This window comes from Lytechinus variegatus, chromosome 1 (genome assembly GCF_018143015.1).
Source record: "Lytechinus variegatus isolate NC3 chromosome 1, Lvar_3.0, whole genome shotgun sequence".
Lineage (NCBI taxonomy): Eukaryota > Metazoa > Echinodermata > Echinoidea > Temnopleuroida > Toxopneustidae > Lytechinus > Lytechinus variegatus.
The window spans coordinates 66,998,986-67,012,909 of NC_054740.1; the positions used below are offsets into that span (position 1 = coordinate 66,998,986).

General features: G+C 40.5%; 1 protein-coding gene across 1 annotated transcript in view; it reads left to right on the plus strand.

The window, feature by feature from the left end:
- LOC121431648 (twitchin-like) overlaps positions 1 to 13,924 on the plus strand; it is a 115,565-nt gene that overhangs the window by 57,117 nt on the left and 44,524 nt on the right. Inside the window, exons 40-56 of the mRNA XM_041629248.1 lie at positions 548 to 853; positions 1,199 to 1,480; positions 1,826 to 2,128; positions 2,604 to 2,906; positions 3,578 to 3,865; positions 4,047 to 4,346; positions 4,647 to 4,949; positions 5,380 to 5,540; positions 6,032 to 6,182; positions 7,226 to 7,507; positions 8,657 to 8,953; positions 9,770 to 9,976; positions 10,517 to 10,612; positions 11,342 to 11,511; positions 12,374 to 12,497; positions 12,996 to 13,298; positions 13,689 to 13,837. Coding sequence (XP_041485182.1) covers positions 548 to 853; positions 1,199 to 1,480; positions 1,826 to 2,128; positions 2,604 to 2,906; positions 3,578 to 3,865; positions 4,047 to 4,346; positions 4,647 to 4,949; positions 5,380 to 5,540; positions 6,032 to 6,182; positions 7,226 to 7,507; positions 8,657 to 8,953; positions 9,770 to 9,976; positions 10,517 to 10,612; positions 11,342 to 11,511; positions 12,374 to 12,497; positions 12,996 to 13,298; positions 13,689 to 13,837 — 4,025 coding nt within the window. The remainder of the gene's footprint in view (positions 1 to 547; positions 854 to 1,198; positions 1,481 to 1,825; positions 2,129 to 2,603; positions 2,907 to 3,577; positions 3,866 to 4,046; positions 4,347 to 4,646; positions 4,950 to 5,379; positions 5,541 to 6,031; positions 6,183 to 7,225; positions 7,508 to 8,656; positions 8,954 to 9,769; positions 9,977 to 10,516; positions 10,613 to 11,341; positions 11,512 to 12,373; positions 12,498 to 12,995; positions 13,299 to 13,688; positions 13,838 to 13,924) is intronic.

Below are 13,924 nucleotides of genomic sequence, written 5' to 3' on the forward strand. Positions count from 1 at the left end.
TTCATCTGACAACACTTCTTGTAAAACCCATACATTGTACACACAAAAGTCGATGGAAATTGCCATTTTCGGTGACATTGGTCACGAATATGTGCTATATCTCCGCAAGTGTACCCCCGATTTTCGCAAACAGGGTCTCAAAATGTGCAGGAGATGTGAAAGAAAAAAGTCATGAAATTTCAGCATATTATTTTTTTGCATTTAGAAATTATTGCGAAAAATGTCGAGGGGGCCCTTTTAGGCCCCCGGGCTATATAGGGTTAATGTGACATTTTAAAATGATTTGTGGTGTTTTGGACACTTTCCCTGAGGTCGTAAAATTCTGGTTTAATTGCATTATCATGATAACCAGTGGGTGTTTCACAAAGATTTAAGTGTGGCTTAGAGTCGCACTTCATGCAGTATAATAGGCACCACCACAATTGTCACTTATCATAAGTTATTAATTATCTTTTGATGGCTTGTAACCTTCCTATGTATTCATTGCTTAGTGTCCTCTGGAGATTATATCTCTTGATCTCACACTTGAATCACTTTTCATTCACAGACGAGCCTGGTGCACCTGGTGTCCCAGAAGTCGTTGACTACGACAGGGACTTTGTCGAGCTCGAGTGGGCCAAGCCCAAGAAGGACGGCGGCGCACCCATCGAAGGATACGTTGTGGAGAAGCGAGAGGCGGGCGGAACTGGCCGCTGGCAGGAGGTCACCGTCAGCCCTGTCAAGGGCACCAAGTACAAGGTGAACAACCTTCCAGCCAACAAGGAACTGGAGTTCAGGGTAGCAGCAGTCAACAAGGCAGGCACCGGCAAGTTCAGCGAGTGCTCGGCACCTCAGAAGACCAAACCAAAGTTTGGTGAGTATGTTGCTCCTATATCCATCCCGTGAGTCCTTATGATCTAGCATAACCTACAATTTTGCAGAACTTTTGTGGAACGTTGGCAGAGGTGTAACATTTGAAAGAATTGTCCTTGTACTTTGCAGCATACTATGTATGAAACTCTGAAGAAATATTGAAATCTGCCGTTCAAGAACAATTAAAGGCTTGATGCAGAATTGAATTAATAATCTATCATTTCCAGAGTGGCATTAATTGCTCTCCCATCTTTCGAGCATTTATCTTGGCTGTCTTTTTAGTAACTGAATTAAGAAGTTGTAGATTATCATATCAGTAAATGAAATTGTGTTTACTGCTTTCCAGCTCGCCCCGAACTCAAGGGAGACAAGCTGCGTGACATCAAGATCAAGGCAGGCCAGGAATTCCTCCTTTTGGTCAACTTTGAGGGTGCTCCAACCCCAGAGATCAGCTGGACCCTCAACGGGAACAAGGTCACTGGTTCAGACCATTTGAAACTCACCAACGAGGAGGAACTGACCGAGATCAAGGTCAAGATGGCCGAGAGGTCAGACACCGGAACCTATGAGCTCAAGCTGACCAATGAATCTGGTGACGTCAAGACAAGCTGCAATGTCATTGTGCAAGGTAAGGTCAAATGTTTCCTGAAGGTATTCGCAAAGGTTATAAAGTGAAAACTGTACCTGTACATATAACTCACTGTTAGTATACAGATATTTACCCTTCAGCTCTTTTTGCTTTAGAGAAGTTGATTATCTTGTTGAAATTAGAAGTGTGAAGTTGGAATCCAAACTTTATATCATGGATAATCCCTGAAAACGAAATTGTTGAAAATGATCTTCACTCGCTATTCCTGCATATTTGCTTCATAAAGGATCACAGGAAATCAGATGTTTGCAGTTAATCTGAAGAAGCTATGCCCATTGTACTGTTGTCATTAATCCCAACTTGTTTTGTACCATCCCACCACAGACCGCCCAAGTCCTCCACGTGGTCCTCTCGAGATCTCTGACGTCTATGCTGACCACTGTTCGCTGGCATGGCAGCCACCTGAAGATGATGGTGGCAGTGATATCCTGAATTACATAATCGAGAAGGCAGAGGCCAGTGATGACTACTGGTCCAAGGTAACAGGCTTCTGCCAGGAACCTAAGGGTACAGCCACCAAGCTCAACCAGGGAACCACCTACAAGTTCAGGGTCCGTGCTGAGAACTCGGCAGGATTCACTAGCGAGCCCCTGGAATCTGAACAGGTCAAGGCAAAGAATCCATATGGTAAGTGATAGTCATGATCGTGTATCTGACAACTTATCCAGGAATTAAAAAAAACAAACTTCATCAGAGTTATTGACTCTTCATAGTTTTTGTTCACAATATGATATAATACAATCTTGAAATTTATAAGGGATTTAAAACAAATATTGTACGTAAAAGTATCTAAGGGCTATTACTAATTTATGATTACCCCTGGTCATCGGATTCAATCAGTCACTCCCGCACATGATGTATGCTTATCTTCCACTCCCTGGGGAGTATTCCAGCCAGTCACCATATGAATTTATATTTTAAATTGACAATATATTGCAATTGATAAACGAGCAATAGAAAAGAGCTTGTGAGATATTGGACTGTACAATTCTTTCCGTATTTGGACTTCCTTTTTATACACTTTATCCATGATCTTTCTATTTTAATTATTGAATTCACACTGTTCTTAGAAGGTCAAATTTTCTCATCTCAACATTTACAGAGGCTCCAGCTTCTCCTGGCAAACCTCGTATCCCAACCTACGACAAGACCACTGCAGACCTTGAATGGGACGCCCCTTCGTCCGACGGAGGAGACAAGATCAGCGGATACATTGTTGAGAGGAGGGAGTCTCGCAGCAGCCGCTGGGTGAAGGCCACCCGCGAGGCAGTCAAGACAACCTCCTTCACCGTAACGAACCTCATCACTGGCAGGGAATACCTCTTCAGGGTGTTTGCAGAGAACAGGGCTGGCCTTGGAACCCCGAGTCCAGAGTCTGACCACCATGTTGCCAAAGCTCAGTATGGTTAGTCATCATCCTAACTTTAAAACCTCCAGGGGCCTGTTTCATAAAGACTTACTCTTTTAACTTTACCATTATCATAACTACTATCGGAACCTCGATTCTACTGGCAAAGTTACCATAATAACTATTTATGAAACAGGCCCCACCTGCTGTCAAAAGCAACGTAGCTTTAAATTAACATGTAGTGAAAAGGCTTGAAATGTTTTCACGGGAGGCCTGTACTGATGGTTTATCTTGTCAGGTTTTTGTTTTGTTTTTGTGATTCAATGCCTCTCACTTTCCTTTTTTTGTGGGGGGTGGTCATGTCTGTAGAAACCTGAGGAATATTGTAAGTTAGTGGTTAATTGCAGAGGTGTTTCTGATGTTGAAATGTTAATTATTCTTAAGCAATGTGACCTGCATATGCAGTAGTTAGCAAAGAAATTGGAAATCCTTTGCAATATGTAATTTTAATTTATTGTTTGTTTATTCTTATGAGAAGAAAGCAAGTGGATATTCTCAAGTATTGAAGAATGTGAAAATATGGGATGAAGATCAAGTTATTCTCCTTGTAGGGTCAACTCATTGCTCTCCTGCTATTTCACAGTATTCACAGTATTAACTGTATACAGTTTGGACAATCTCCTAGTCGGTTCTAATAAAGATAAAATCCCCTTCCTCCCATCCTGCAGAGGCGCCAAAGATCGACACCAGCGGCTTTGGGCTTGGTGATCTCCGTGTCAAAGCTGGAACCCGCTTTGACATCAATGTTCCATTCGTTGGTGCCCCAGCTCCCGAGGTTGAGTGGCTGAAGGACAACAAGGAGATGAAACCATCGGATCGTTTCAACGTGGATACCACTGAGACCAGCTCCAACCTGGTCTGCTCCAGTGCTGAGCGTGGTGACCAGGGTTCTTACCTGATCAAGCTGGACAATAGCCGTGGATCAGACAGCTATTCAGTCAGTGTTGTCGTCTTGGGTGAGCTCATTTTCTTTAGACTTCTTGAAGTTTTGAGGTTTTGTAATGATTAAAACAACATTTGATAAAGGTGCAATATCTTATTATATAGGTAAGACTATACAGTACCTTACCAGATTGAATTCTTGATTGAGATCAGACACTTTATCTGTACTTTGTATCATCTTTCTTCATATACTAGACCGTCCCACTGCACCGCAAGGCCCCATCGAGTACTCCGAGTTCACCAAGGAATCAGTCCGTCTGTCTTGGAAGGCTCCAGAGCAGGATGGCAACAGCGCCGTCTCTGGCTACTCTGTGGAGCGTCGCAGCCCCAAGAACGATATCTGGACCCGCGTCACATCCAGTGCACCCACTACCAGCTGTGTGGTGAAGGACCTCACCTACCAGAATGACTATGTATTCCGTATCTGTGCCATCAACCAGTACGGCACCAGTGAACCTCTGGAAGGACGCACAGTCAAGGTCAAGTTGCCGTTTGGTAAGGATCGGACCATTCTTTGCTCTGAAAGATCTGTTGCATCAATCTTGTAGATTGATCTTTCTCAGAGATGCTACTCATATTTATACGCAAGCTGTATTGGTATCTGCATGAAGATTTTTTCTTCCACTCATTAATTTTCATAACTTTTCATGACACTCCTGTACCATATTTTGCTACTTGTGTGCTAGCAGATAAACATGTACCATACAGAAATTTAATTTCTAAGATTGGTTCTTGAAGGATTGTGCAGGGTGGTAGCTATTATGCAGTAAATTTTCCTTCTTGCCTTTCACATAGATGAGCCTGATGCACCCGCTGCACCAAAGATCGATGGCATGACCCGCAACAGCGCAGACCTCTCCTGGGCACCTCCCGATCACGATGGTGGCAGCCCTGTCACAGGGTACTTCGTCGAGTACCGCCCAACGGACGCAAGAGAGTGGCAACGCGCCAACTCCTTCCCCATCAGAGATACGGTCTCTACAGTCCCCAACCTCAGGGAAGGCCTCGAATACCAGTTCAGAGTTGTCGCTGAGAACGATGCAGGAGAGGGCAAGCCCAGCCGCTCGTCTGAATCTGCTGTTGCCAAGGATCCAATCCGTAAGAAAATACAGAGAAAATCAGTGGTGGTTTTTCAATTGTTTGATCATTTAATGTATTCTGGTCGAACCTTCATTTCAAAAACTTCTTAGATTCCTACTGAAAGACCATTATCGATATGTGTGTAATGCACATTAAATAAATTAGTTGACATTCCCTAATTTTAGTAGAACCTACTGCACTTCTTGAAGCAAGTATCTGGCATGTGAAGATATTTTGTAGGAGGAACCTTACTATTGGTATGGAAATTTTTGCATCATTTACTCTAACATAAAGTATTTCCCTTGATGAATGGTGACTACAACTCTGTGAATTAAAGATTCTATGCCTTGATAAGGCACCTTAATAGCAGAATTCCTGTGAATTATATGCACCACAGACTTTTTTATCAAGTTCCTAAAACTCTTCTCCATCCTTGTTTCTTCACCAGTTCCTGCCGATGCTCCAGGAAGACCAACCCTGGAGAAGGTGACCAAGGATTCCGCAGCCATCTCCTGGTCCAAGCCCGTGTCCGACGGTGGAGCACCCATCAAGGGATACACCATCGAGAAAAGGAAGACTGGACCGGGTCCCAAAGGAGATTGGGCTCCAGTAAGTAGACCTAAATTAAGACTGAAGGTGGACTTGACACTAACACATCTTCCCTGTTCCTAATTCATTGCAGAGGTTAGTCAAAGGTACTTCTGTGTGCATGTTACTATCATGCTTTCTTCAAGGAATGCTACGCGATCACTCTGAAGCTGTGACTCCTCAGAAGTTGATTTCCATCTTGTCTCGGTTTCACGGCACTGTTGGAATAATATAACATTTATTTGTGTTGTATACTTGTATTTAGAGAGAGAGAGCTCCTTGCCAATAGTCAATCAAGAATATTCTTTATTTTTTAAAAGATCTCCGTATCACATGTTTGTGTTCTACCACTGTTGAGAGACATGTAGGTGACCTGAGCTCTGGTAAAAGAAAATAGTTTGTGGTGGATTACAAATATGAAAGGCTTATTCTGATTGGTCCCTAGCCAATATTTCGAAAAAAATATGCATGCAAGAATGATTTGATTGGCCATTGCTATTTATCATTGACAGTGCCTTGAGGTGTCTCCCAAGGAAGAGTCTGCAGTGGTCCCAGACCTCATTGAGGGAGAGGAGCTTGAGTTCCGTGTCAGGGCCAACAACGAAGAATGCCCAGGCAAACCAAGTGCCCCCACTCCATCAACCATCATCGAGGATAAGCCAGGTTTACAATCAATTTTTACATTTCTCGTTTATTTTGAATTTGTTATCTTCGACATTTATTTGATCTATCTATAAATCATCCTATTGAAAGAAGATTTGGTATTTAGTCAGATAGACTCAAGTGACAAGATTTTAAAGGTAAATTCCAGTTTTGGTAACGATCTCAAAATGACTTTTTACAGAATCTAATATAATGACCATACAAGTGTCTGTTTGTATAAATAAAAAATATGTGCCAAAGTATTCTGAAAGAAATTTTGTAATTGCTGAGAAATAAGCAAAATAAGTGCGGAATCGGTCACTTCCGTCGGGTCTTTATTCCAGCAATAATAATACACTGTCCCACGTGTGTCTGTGTTGGCAATCTTCAGTGTAATTGTATTTCAGCTTAGATTTTATGATTTCACAAAGTTAAGTATATGTAACTGTACCAGATCTAGATCCACAATGATATAGTCATACTTAACCTTGCAGAGGGTTTACAGACTTTCTCATGAAATTAGTGTTTTACTGTAACTACTATCATTTAGCTTTAAAATCATTAGTTTACCTTATACAAAGCACGGCAAAGAGTATAAAAAAATCTTACTAATAGAAGTGATTATCAATTGCTTTGTCAAATATACTCTGGGGCAAAATATAGCATAGTACTGTCAGAAGTGTTTTGTGTATTTTGCAACAATTCTAAAACTTGACATTGATAGATATTGTGATGTCAATATTTATGAATTTAACCGATCAGCGACACATACTTTTGGCATTGTCTTCAGTCATTCATTTGTTGGTATTGTCAGGGTCATTTCCCAATATCAGAGGAGAAACACAAATCAGATTCAATGTAAGGCACCTTGTCAAAGTCAGGGCCACATCTTTCCTGCAGAAGTCCTGCAAGCAACATTTCTTCAGAGACAAAATAATGGGTATTACAGGAAAGCTGCAATGAAAAGATGTGTAGCATCTTTTAGCAGGATTCTTGCTAAGACACAGTACAGACTCTTTACAAGTTGCCTAACCATGTTCGATCCTGGGACTTCTCTTTCGCAGAACGTCCCAAGCTCGATATTGGCGACCTTGAGGACATCAAGGTAAAGGGAGGTGAGAAGTTTGAGATCAACCTTCCTCTGTCCGGCTTCCCTGCCCCCACTGCCACCTGGGAGATCGGAAGCTCACCGGTCAAGGAGACTGGACGTGTCATCATCAAGACCGCCAGGACCTACACCAAGATGACCGTGGACAGTGCCCAGCGACAGGACGCCGGCCGCTACACCATCAGCGTCAAGAACGCCTCTGGTTCTGACACCGCACGCGTCAAAGTTACTGTTCTTGGTACGTGCATGGAGAATTCTCCAATTCTTCTTCAAATTTCTTGTATGATTTGAGATTGTGTTCCATTTGTGATATATGGTAATAATGTATTTTGTACAGCTTATTGCAGCTCTCTGTATCTGCATTAGCTTAGTTTTATTTGCACTACTGGCAACCAATCCTGAAATGTCAAGTAAAACTTGAAAAAAGAATTTAACATAGTATTTAAAGGACAAGTCCACTCCAACAAAAACTTGATTTGAATAAAAAGAGAAAAATTGAACAAGCATAACACTGAAAATTTCATCAAAATCGGATGTAAAATAAGAAAGTTATGGCATTTTAAAGTTTCGCTTATTTTCAACAAAATAGTTGTATGAACAAGCCAGTTACATCCAAATGAGAGAGTTGATGACATCACTCACTATTTCTTTTGTATTTTATTATATGAAATATGAAATGTTTTTATTTTCTCGTCATTGTCATGTGAAATGAAGTTTCATTCCTCCCTGAACACATGGAATTCCATTATTTTAACATTTTGTGCTTCAGGCAATGAGGTCCTAATCATCAAATTCGTAAAAATTGAAATATTGTATAATTCAAACAATAAAAAACAAAAGAAATAGTGAGTGAGTGACGTCATCGACTCTCTCATTTGGATGTAACTGGCTCGTTCATATAACTATTTTGTTGAAAATAAGTGAAACTTTGAAATGTCATAACTTTCTTATTTTACATCCGATTTTGATGAAATTTTCAGCATTGTGCTTGTCTGATTTTTCTCTATTGATTTAAATCAACATTTTTCTGAGGTGGACTTGACCTTTAACAAAGTATACAACAGTGAAAGAGAGACAGTCTAAAAAGCTAAACCACAATCTATCCAGTAGGTGAATCAAAATACATGAATGTAATAAGCTGTATGATTCTGTAAATCTTTGGACAACAATAAAGTTTTCCCATTAGTGCTTTCTTTTTCAGATTTACAAATAAGTCAAACTTTTCAAGATATATCAAAAGTAATCAGAAAAAAATATGAAAAAAATAGTATGACTAGTTTGGCATTATTTAACAGCCCAACAACTCGAAAGTGTAACTGTGTTCTTTAAATTTCCGTAATTCTCCTCTAATGATAATCTTTTCTCTCGTCCCTTCTCTTTCAAACAGCGGAGCCTGACTTACCCCAGGGCCCGGTCCAGGTTAGCGACATCACCCCGGACAGCGTCACGCTGTCCTGGAAACAACCGGTTAACGGCCCAGAGGACGTAGAGAACTATGTTGTGGAGAAGCGCGACCCGGACACCGGGGCCTGGAGTAAGGTCAGCAGCTTTGTGCCCTCCCCTCACTTCAAGGTCAAGAACTTGAAGGAGGGGGGAGAGTACCAGTTCAGGGTGTCGGCCGAGAACCAATACGGTGTGAGCAAGCCGATCATGAGCGAGACCATCATCGCCAAGAATCCGTTCGGTGAGTCCGCAATCGAAAGTGTCACAAAGGGAGATAATACATGTAGTAATAATATTCGCTAATTTCATCCAAGTGCATAGGGACATGCGTAGCTATGTGTCATGTGCTATAAAAGAACTGAATATTCCTGTACATTCCATACCATGTTCTGAATAATGTCTACAATCGCTCCGAAATGGACTTGGGTGTTTGGGTGTTTATTGGAACACGATTGTCACTACCTTTGATTTTAGAACAAATTGCAGCTGGAGTACATTTACTAGTAGAAACAGTGATAGTAGAATTGGTACAAGTAAGAGCAGCAGAAGTGGCCTGTTACTTCAAAGAAGAAATAGTTAAAGAAGTTAGGGTAGAGGCCATAATAGTCGTAATACAGTATTTGTACCGTATGTCAATGTCGTTGAATGGGAGAAGAAGTTGTAACAGCAATAGTAAATATTAGCCAAGAGAAAGAGTTTCATGGGAGTAGAAGCATATTTAAAGGTATAACTAATAGTCATCAGTGAAAACCTGGGTCCAATTTCGTAAAGACTTGATTGATATAGGAGCAAAGTCATAACAAGTTTGCTATCAGCCAATCAATTCCAATGATTTCAGTAGCTTTTAACTGTTTCACTGTAATTTGCTATTATACCAAGTTTTATGAAACATGCCCAAGTAGTACTAGCTGCAGTAGTGAGAAAAGATATACAAGTGGAGGTGTAGCAGTGTATCCGTGAGATCAATCTTTGTCTGTATACGCACAAACTTATTAATGAAAGACAATAAGAAAAGAAAATGAGCTATCAAAGTTTTCTTTACTTTCATTTATTCCAGATCCACCTGGCATGCCATCACAGCCAGAGGTGACCACAACGACCTCGACCACGATCTCGATCCAGTGGAAGAGGCCTTCAAGCGATGGTGGCAACCCCATCGTCGGTTACATCGTTGAGAAGCGCAAGGCCGATACCGGTGATTGGTCTGTGGCCACAAGGGCACCGGTCAAGGATACCAGCTTCACGGCTTTCAAGCTTACAGAAGGTAGAGAGAATTGTAGGAATAGAGAGAGAGAGACAGAGAAAAATGACCCAGATATGATGAGGTGGCGATGCTGGCAGGGAGACACTTGTATCACCATTTTATAAAATGCTTAACTTGAATCCTTTGACAGATGAATTGTCTTATTCCCCAGAGACTTTCTAAAAGGAGCAACTGATTCCAAAAGTCAACTCTTTGCCAAATGAGATGTTGATTATTAACTAATAAACAAAGCATTAATGGTGTTCCCATTTTAAGATTTTTTTATGCCCGCTTTCCATTGTATCCATGGATCAGCACCCCTTCCAGTCTTCATATTATCAAATATTACAGACCAGCTATTTCTCTACTCTCATCAATAGATGTATCTTAGGAGAAAAGAGCCATATAATCATGTGAACAATGAGTAATGCCATTACCTCAATTTTCATATTTTTTTAATGTGAATATTTTGTGTTTTGTTGTATCATGATGAATAAATCGATCAGTCAATAATATTGGGATCGACAAATTTCTATAACTGCATCTGATGAATGTGTACAGGTACCAGCTATGAGTTCCGAGTGAAGGCAGTCAATGAAGCCGGTCCAGGCAAGCCCAGCGATGCTTCTGATGCCATCACAGCCAGACCACCACCAGGTAACAGAATGCTGCCCACTTTTCAACCTTTCACTCAAAGAAATTTGATGATATTCTCCTTATGTTGCCTTTTGAAGCTAAGGTTGAACAATTCTTTGATCACCTTTTATTAACAGAAGTTGAGCCACATCACACTGTACAAATCCCTCTCAGTGTCTTTTCTTTACCAATTCTTCATTTCAGCACAGGCAAAGGAAATAAAGATTGCTTGTTTTATAATATCCTATAATATTAGATATGTAATCTTGCTCATTTTATCTTTATGCGTATTGAAAGCACGATGCTTTTATAGACATATCTCACTAGAAAACGCCTATAATAGTGTCACTCTACAATCCATTAAATTTGACCAGGAAATGTGGACCAATTTACAGGGGCCACGGAACAGTTTTCAAAGTTGGGGGGGGGGGGGGGCTGACCATGCAAAAACTCACAATCATATGGTCATTTGTACGTTTTTATACACAGTTTTGGAAAAAAGTGGGGGGCTGAAGACCACCCCCCGGCCCCTCGCTTCCGCAGCCCCTGATTTATGTATGCAAATATACACCTCTGTTTATAGAAGAGTGGTATGACTCTTAATGATTAACTTAAATGTATCACAATTAACCCGTCACTGTAGCTAACACACAAGTTTGCACATGGCTGGTACCATTTACTAGTTCTGTTGACCTGTCATTTAAAATGTGTGTTGTAGCAATGATTTATTGTCATTTTTTTCTTTTCTAGTCAAGCCCAAGGTTGATTCCTCTTGCCGCAACCGCGAGATCACAGCCGTTGCAGGAGAGAAGTTCCGTGTGGAGATCTCCTTTGAGGGTTCACCACCACCCAACATCACATGGTCCCGAAGCGACAAGAACGGCATCACCGTGGAACCAACCCGTAGGATCACCTTTGAGGTCTGGCACTTGTCTCAATGTCTTATTTTCATTAATGTGTTGTTTTGCCTAGATTTTTGGTCTGCATTCTGTTTTGATTTTTATTCCATTTTCTTTTCTACGCATTAAAGTACCTTTGCCTTTGAAAGCCCAAAGAGCCCTGGAAAATGATAGTAATAATTATTTCTTGTATAGCGCATATCACATTATGATTGTAATGTCTCTTTGTGCTTGCAAAGAACTTGGATATTGTTCGGTGGGGAATTAGCCAGGGTATTAAAAAGAAAACAACTGTGGAATTAAAAAAAATGTATGGAAAGTCCAAAGTAAATTGTATTAAATGCAGTGTAATAATTTTAAACAGTGATCTCAGATAGTAACCCTTGAATTTTTTGTAATGAACTTTTATCCTTCTTGATACTTTGGTCGGTTATCAAAGCATTTAGGCACAGTACATTGAGCATTCCTCTGATATGTAGAAGACTGTTTCTTAAAAATTCATATGTGGGTGAATGATTTAAACCATGCTCAGTTATCTATTGATAATTAAACACAGGGGTTGTCATTATTGAGTTGAAATAAGCTGAAAATTAATGAAAAACTTTAATTTAGTTCAGTGTAATTAAGTGTACTTGGCTGTGATATATAAAACGAAAATAGAAAATTATCCTTTGTCAGTTGATAATGAATAATTATTTGTGAATGATGTTTATATGGAAAAATTCAAGACATTCTCATGCAGAAACCTTGTCCATTATGTTCATTGCAAAAGAAAATGGCAGTTGGAAAGCCTACTTCCCTTTTATATTGGTGTGGTAATCAACAATACTAAAATTTTTTAAATAATATTTATGTGTTCCTACTTTACTTTTTAAACTTTCAGGATACTGAGCTTAGCACCATCATGGTCAATAGTGAGGCCGAACGCGGCGATGCTGGAACTTACGCAGTCACATTCAACAATGAGAAGGGAACCGACACAGCCACTGTTCGCATCATTGTAGTAGGTGAGTTGTTCAGACATTCAATTTTTTTATGCTACGAGAATAATGTTATTTCATTTCAAGCTTGACTTACACCGTATCGAAAGGATTCTTGTATACAATGTCGAAGGGAGTTCGATGCCAAGGCTAAAAGCTACTATAAAATCATGGTAAAATTGGAAAATGAATAAATCTAGCAAAGTTCCTCTTGAGACAAGGAAAATTATTTTTTGTTCATAGATATCTCTAGGTAAGACAGTGCCCATGGCAACCAAATGACCCCCAGAGTAATCTTTGTTGTCTTTTAAAGAAAGTCAGTTATGAAAAGATATCGATTTCGACATGCTAAACGTCTTTTTGGACTCTAAATAAAAATCAGTTATCAAAAGATAATTAATATGACAGATTACCATTAATTACTTTGTCAACACGATTTTAGGCTTCTCATGTATCACGCAACACACGTCTTAAAAACCATTTATTCAAACCATTCTATTCCAATCCTTCTCCCCCTCCCCACAGACAAACCGTCTGCCCCCGAGGGCCCGCTGGCGGCCACTGACGTCACTGCAGACTTCTGCAGGCTGTCATGGAAACCGCCACAGGACGACGGAGGCAGTCGCGTTACAAACTACGTGATCGAGAAGCAGGCTGCCGGACGGTCGGCATGGACCAAGGTGTCCACCTACGTCCGTACCACCTCCTACGACGTGGTCAACCTGGACGAGGGCTCTGTGCTCAAGTTCCGTGTGATGGCTGAGAATCAGTACGGTGTTGGTCCCCCTCTAGAGGGATCTCAGCCCGTCACCATCAAAGATCCATTTGGTAACCTCATTTCAAGTGAAATTGTTTATTTTTGTCTAGATTATTATTATTATTATTTTGGTCATGTAAAGCCCGCTGTACGATCTGACTACGACTAGATTTTAAAAAATAAACAAATGGCATTTTTATAGCATTAGATTGGAAAGTTCAAAGAAGTAACATTATCATATTTAAAGTTCTGCATATCGCTAGGAATATTGGGCTCTACATGTACGTTTATGCATGGCAATTTGTTTCTTAATGGAAATTAGGTTTATTTCTATTATGTCTTACACAGACTATATAAAGTAATGTGAATTGTTTTTTTTAAAGAATTAAATGTAGTGAATGGTGGTAAAATTGTCTTGAAGAAGTTTGATAGTAATTCTTTTATTGGACTGTTGATCACAGACCCGCCTGAAGCTCCAGGCAAGCCCACTGCTGATGAAGTTGATCGTGGTTACGTCAGGCTCTCCTGGACCGCTCCGGAGGCTGATGGTGGATCCCCCATCATCGGTTACATCGTGGAGAAGAAGGAGAGGGATGGAGAATGGATACCGGTAAGATGTGATCAGTGGAGGAGAAGGAATGGTGGTGGCGATTGCGGTGGTGGTGATGGTGATGGTGGAGGTGATGATGATGATTAT